This window comes from Takifugu flavidus, chromosome 14 (genome assembly GCF_003711565.1).
Source record: "Takifugu flavidus isolate HTHZ2018 chromosome 14, ASM371156v2, whole genome shotgun sequence".
Taxonomy (NCBI): Eukaryota; Metazoa; Chordata; class Actinopteri; order Tetraodontiformes; family Tetraodontidae; genus Takifugu; species Takifugu flavidus.
The window spans coordinates 6,531,104-6,537,779 of record NC_079533.1 but is presented as its reverse complement, the minus strand read 5'-3'; the positions used below and the strand labels follow the sequence as shown (position 1 = coordinate 6,537,779).

The window sequence follows — 6,676 nt, the reverse complement described above, 5'->3', positions numbered from 1 at the left end:
AAAAAAAACAACAACAAACAAACTGTAAATGTGTTAAGAACTGTTAATACAGTCTAAGTACAGCCTGTTCACTTCCGGGTATGTGTCTGAGTGACAGCTAATAAAACCAACGAATCAAAGTTTCAACGAGAAGCGTCCAATCACAGTGGAGAGGAGGCGTGGCCAAACTGAACCCGCCCACTGCACAGCCAGGCTCCTGGCAGCTGGCTTCATAACACGATGGCTTGACACAAACAGCAGCATGGTTGCATCGCTTGTCTAAAACGGTAGGTTATGCACATGAATTGTGATCAAACAAGAATTATGATCAGCGTTTGTTAGAAATCGGGCTTCTTTATTGACGGCAGGTAAACCCGTTCTATAATGGGATTCTGGTGACGTAACAACTGTCCATTTTTCACTTAATGTTCCAAACTGTCGAGAATTGTTGGATTTTTTGTCCACTACAGAGTCTCTGAAAGGAAAAAAGCAAATAAACAAAGATTTTCTTTAGCATTTGACCAATGACAATTGCAAGATGATGAAAGAATACTTTGGTGTTGACACTGATCTTCAGTGTTTTACAGCTCAGTATTCAAGGTGGAAAGATAAAAACCAAAAAGTTGTGTAATGTTTGACATTTAATCTATGGCCAATACCCACAGTTTAAAATTTCTCTTGCGGATCCTTTACAACACTGTTGTGTTACATGAATATGAGAACTAAGCATATTTCCATGTTGTTTTTCGTCCTTTAGGCAATAATCAAGCTGTGGAAGATGAAGGGGCTTTTTCTTGTGGAGCCGGTAGTGGCCCTGTACGCTTTCTCCAGTTTTCTCATCTACCCCCTTGTGCAGCAGTACGTTTACCGGCGCTTCTGGGAGCAGCTGACCAACACCACCTATCCCACCGCTGACAACACATCCAGATGTTTGGAGAACAACAGCCAGTCCAGCTACCACGAGGTATATCGAGACAGAAAATGGTGAAACCATGTAAACCTGGGGATAGCAGGTCACCAACGTGTGCCACGTCCATCCTCCTGCTTAATGAGCAGCATATCTTAGCAAATGTCAACAATTGTGCACGTCGTCAATTTAACGACCCGGGTTTCCGTGCTGTAATGTGATATCTGTTATGTTGGGCGTCTTGTGACTCAAGTTTTATTTGCTAAATGAAAACTGCTGACTCATGTGCATTTAAAACAAAGTTTTTTGGGGGGGAAAGAACACAGTTGTTTTTGTGCGTTGTTGTAACCAGAGAGAAATGAGACTGGCATGTAAGTATTTTAAGCCAATAACCACTGCTGCACCTGCAGCCATAAAGGAAGCTTTCAGTCTGTCTGCTATTTTTATGTCGACTCATGCTCCGTCCTGGTTTTTACAGGAAGTGCAGAAACAAGCGTCTCTCTTCTCCCTGTACACCGACCTCTTCTCCACGCTGCCATCTTTGGCCGTCACCCTCCTCCTCGTAGCCTACAGCGACCGGGCGGGACGCAAGATCACAGTTGTCTTGCCTTTAATCGGCACGCTGATCTACACTTTGTCCTTTCTGACGGTTTCTTATTTTGAGCTCAACATTTACTGGCTGGTCGGCTCCTCGCTCCTCAGCTCCCTGTTCGGAGGCTTGAGTACGTTTCTGGGGGGATGTTTTGCCTATATCGCAGACCTGTGTGCCGATGGCCGTCAGAAGACGCTGCGCATGGCGGGCCTGGACATGATGATCGGGCTCCTGGCGGGGGTGGCCTCCATAACCACTGGCTATTTTGTGAGAGCGGCAGGCTTTAACTGGCCCTTCATAACCTCCGCCCTGTGCCAGTGTCTGGTCCTCCTCTACGCCGTCTTCATTCTGGAGGAAACGGTGGGAAGGGTTCCCCACGATGCCGTCGCTCTGGACGGGACTCCCCAGAGCTCAGCCCTGAGACACATGATGTCTGGGGTCTACCAGATGTTTGCCCGGGCCAGCAGCAGGAGTAGAATCAGCTTGATCCTCCTCATGACCATCTTCACCAGCTTCTCCTTCGCATATATCGGTGGGATCTCCCTGATGACGCTGTACGAGCTGAACAAGCCTCTGTGCTGGACGGAGATCTTGATCGGCTACGGCTCGGCGCTCTCCACCACGGTGTTCCTCACCAGTTTTGTGGGGGTGTCGGTGTTCACCTACTGTGGCGTTCCGCAGCTGGTTATTGTCCTGATGGGGATCGTGTCCGTCATGTCGGGCATGTTGCTGCTGGCCTTCACCAAAACTACTTTCCTGATGTTTGTAGGTGGGGAAACAGTTTTTCTTTCATACCTGTGGTTTAATTTGCAAGAGAAAAAGACTTAAATGGTGTTTAGTGACAAAAAGACCTGGTCTGGTATATTCTCTCGATTCTATATCGTATCTGTTAGCTTTTAACCCTAATGGATCAGAGATCCATCCACATTATAGTTGAGATGAAGGCTGCATAACTCTACAGCGTGGTAAGTGTACGCTGCAGTAATAAACACATACAAACCAAGATAACCGCGTTTATTGTAGTTATGAAAAGATAATACAGGTCTCTTTACCTAAATTATCCTTTTGTAGTTTGTTTTAGACAAACCTATAAAGCTTTTGTAGGTTCATTTGTAGCCATTAAATGTTAAACGTGTGTAAATGTAGCTGTAATAACTGAAAGAGGAGCCAAATGAAGCTGAACTCATCTTGCAGCGTCTGTGTTTCTTTTGGGTTTTTGAGCAGTGCGGGTGCCGATGCTCCTGTCCATCATGCCTTTCCCGGTCCTGCGCTCCATGATGTCCAAGATCATCTCAAAGTCCGAGCAGGGTGAGTGAGTCTGGGGCTTTTCAGGAGGCACAGCGCCGTGTCCTCATCTCAAGTGCTGACGGCCCAGCGATTCTGAGGGAAAAACACTTGAGTCGACGTTCGGAGCAAAGCTCACCCAGGGCTTATCTTGTTATTAATGACTTATCTCTGAAACCATGATTATCTACTTTCTCCTGTTCCTGCAGGGGCCCTGTTCGCCTGCCTCTCCTTCTTTGAGAACCTCACCAACAGTGTGTCAGTGGCTGTTTTCAACAGCGCGTATGCTGCCACGGTCGCCTGGTTCCCCGGCTTCATCTTCCTGATGTCTGCAGGACTTTGTTGCATCCCCTTGTTTGTTCTGGGGTAAGTCGTCCCCCCCCATCATGTTCAAACATCTAAACACTCACTTCTGCACTTGGGTGAGCAAAAAAGAACATTTTTTAAATGTTGCACATTTGAAGGATGTCACTTTGGGTCCAGCTTTTACTTCTGTGTGTGTCACCAAACACACTTACTTTACTTTTGACCATTTTTTAAGAGGAGAGGGGGCCTTTAACGGGCAAGAAGAGCCACTTCCTCATTTTGAGCGATTACAGCCGATACATCCTGTTCTGTGCGTTTTGTCTTCTCATTTGGGTTCTAATGTTCTTAACGTGCTGTAAAGGGGAACGAAGATGCCCAGTGGATCCATCCATGTTTGCGTTACGCTGAGTTGACAGAACGGTGCTGCTGAGTCAGTCTGAACAGCATGAATCTTATGGCACTGGCACCTTAGCTGATTTCATTCTGTTCTCTCTAAATAGGGGCGGCCTCCTTCTTAAACCATTTGAATAAATGTCAGGGTAAATTCTGCGCCTTAACCTCAAAGTCTCGGAGGAACTTTCCGTGTGTGCCAGGTGACGCTGTTGAGCCGGTGGAGGCAGCACCAGCGTGTTGATCTGCCACCTCGTGTCTGATTCTCCATGTTTCAGGGTGGTGGGTGTGATCGGAGTGGAAGCTGCAGTAAAACACAGGGAGGAAGCCCCCACAGGGGAGGACGAGCCCAGCGACAACACTCCTATCGTGAGCTGATCATCACACCTGCTCCTCCTCACCAGCGTGAGTGTGTGTGTGTGTGCGCGTGTGTGTGAACCATCGCTGTGGTTGTACAATTTGAATGATTAAAAAGACTCAGCAGGGAGTAAAATGTAAACAATATTCATACATCTTACCTGACTATAACCTTTTAAATGATTTGATGCAAAACATGTGGATATATAAGTGAATTTTAATTATGGGATGGAAATGCACACTTGTTTGGGTTACTTGTTTTGGGTGTCCTCGTCTCTGCCTTTGTATAATGACGCCATCACCACCACAGTTGTATGTAGCCTGTTTCAACTTTTACCTTTAAATCTCTGTTATTTAAATGAGAGGCTATATTTTTAAAATGCATTACAAGATTTTTAAAAATGAGTTTGTGTCGTCCAACGTCGATGTTGCTGTCACAGAAAAGCAGTTTGAACAAAACAAAGGCTGTTTGGGATGGTGCAGGTCTTCCTTTGTGCTTCCAACTTTGACCACTAGGTGGAGCCCTTGTCACGACAAACCTTTCACAGATAAACATTTGATCCTTATTGAAAGAAAAAAACAAACTAAAGGCGAATAAATGTCTTATACCACTTTACAAATGCTAGTTTGTGCTCATTACAACAGAGGCCAGAGGAATTTTGATGCTTCTCTTGTTACCATGGTAGCAGTTGTGTTTTATACTACAACGATTTTAGCTGAACAGGCTGCTACAAGAGCTTTGAAGAACTTTAGCCAATCCAAATGGGTTTTTTCATAACACAAAATGACCTCAACTTTACACTACTAAAATGTTCCATGAACCAACAAGCTGGGTTAACTTTCACCGAGATGACCTGACGGTGAACTACCTGCATTTGTCTGCAGAGATGAAACAGTTTTTCCAAAGTGAAAAAAGACAAGAAAAGGGTTTTTGTAGAAATACAATAAAGATGGAAGATAAAAGGAGCAAGCACAATAGGGAAATATAAAACCTTTGGATCAAACATTTGGAGCCATTTTGAAATTCTGGGAGAAAAGTAATGAGGAGCAGAAGGAAATGAAAGAGATGGAGGAGAAGAAGTGGAAAATGATATCAACAGAAATAAGGAACTGAAAAAAGAAAAGAAAGAGGAGACCCTGAGGAAACCAGAAAGAGGTTAAACTGGGGAAACAGAAGGAGGAGATGCTGGCAAAAAGGTGAAAAGCAGGAAGGTGGAACTAATGAAAGTGAAGAGAAGACAAAGCAAGTCCAGCTAAACCAAAGCAAGGAAGGAAGGAAGAAGGAAGGAAGGAGGAGGAGGGGAAGGAAGGAAGGAAGGAGGAGGAGGAGGAAGTGCTAAAGAAAGACACTGATGGAGAAACAGACGAGGAGATGCTGAAGAACCTGAAAAAGGATCATCTGAAGAGGCGCAAGGGTCAAAAACCAGAGAAGAAGTGATTCATCTATAAATAGGAGGGGGGCAATTTACCGTCCCTCCTGCCCTTTAACTGACTCATTGACCCTTTTGCTGGACACAAACGTGGCATTGAAACCTCCCTGACTATGACAAACCTGATTATGGGCTTTATTACGCACAGCTACAGTCGACAGAAATTAATTTTGCACAGTGTCACGGCTGATAAACATCGAGACAAGATAAACATCAAATTAGAGCTGGAAAAGTGGTGAAAAGCTGCTGCCTGCATGTGTGCGGAACCTCATTACCGCAGCGGGGGTCGGTCTGGGGGCAATGAAAAGGGCAAAAACACGGCTCCACGGACGCCAAACGGCGGATCTTCTGGATGATAGATGGACGGCGTGCAGAGATCCGATCAGACGGGTCCGAGCGAAGGGTGGAACCAGGAATCATCTGATCTGGCCTCCGGATGAAGCTTCATGCATCTAATTCAACTGCTGGAAAAACTGTTGGTTAACCAGCGGAACACGCGTGGGTGTAGTTCCCCTGTGCTCCCATCGGGGGCGCTGTTTTCCCCTTTGCCTCTTTCAGACCTCCAGTTTGCTTTGGCCTTATTCTGGGAATTCCTAATGGGTCTGATTATAATGCGCCTGCCTGATTTCCAGCCTCAGTCCTTCAGAGTTGGTGCTGCCGACCTCATTGGTTGGCCGGAGAAGCCACGAGGGATAATGGCGGCGCTTCGCCTGGCGCGAGGAATGAGGTTAACTCAGAAGGCGGAGGAGTGGCGAGGCCCCTCGCCGTCCTCCCGGGAACGCCGAGGCCCGTGGGTTGGTGGGCGTCTGCGTGGGAGCTGACGGGGCCTCTGGTTTTCCTGGTTTCTGAAGCAGCTGAGTGAGCAGTTTGATCACGTGCGACGCGCCGCAGCAGTGACGCCGCTGCCTCTGATGTCGCTCCAGCGGCTTCCCAGCAGCCTCGCTTCATCCTGACCTTCATCCTGACCTTCATCGGGATCGCTGGCGGTCGGCTGCGGTTCGGTGTGACACCAGGTTCAAACTCAGGACTCTTCCTGTCAAATCGTTTCACTCTGCTCACTAATGACACGAGATTCCAGTGTGATCCGAAGGAGCTAAATCGGCTTCAGCACCGTGTTCACCACTGTTCGGAACGCCGCCCCTCTTCCATGGCCGGCTCCTGGGATGGACGTCAGGTAGAGCAACAGGTACTCAGGTTGGAGGAGCGGCCTCACACACACACACACACACACACACACACACACACACACACACACACACACACCGCCACTGAAGGTCATTCATGTTTTCATTTGGCTTCCGACTCTTTTCCCCTCTTGAAATTGTCACGTTGCCTCCTCGGGTTTCTCCCACACTGGCAGGAGTGCCGCTCCCTCCACTGATGTGGGCTGTGTGTGTGTGTGTGTGTGTGTGTGTGTGTGTGTGTGTGTGT

The 6,676-nt window shown here is 47.2% G+C and overlaps 1 protein-coding gene across 1 annotated transcript; it reads left to right on the top strand.

The window, feature by feature from the left end:
• Positions 1 to 123: 123 nt before the first annotated feature.
• Positions 124 to 4,435, top strand: slc46a3 (solute carrier family 46 member 3). The gene is made up of 6 exons (XM_057055497.1): positions 124 to 266; positions 737 to 943; positions 1,365 to 2,247; positions 2,703 to 2,786; positions 2,972 to 3,128; positions 3,737 to 4,435. The coding sequence occupies exons 2-6, from the start codon at positions 758 to 760 to the stop codon at positions 3,834 to 3,836; spliced, it is 1,410 nt and encodes a 469-aa protein (XP_056911477.1). The 5' UTR covers positions 124 to 266; positions 737 to 757; the 3' UTR covers positions 3,837 to 4,435.
• Positions 4,436 to 6,676: the final 2,241 nt, after the last annotated feature.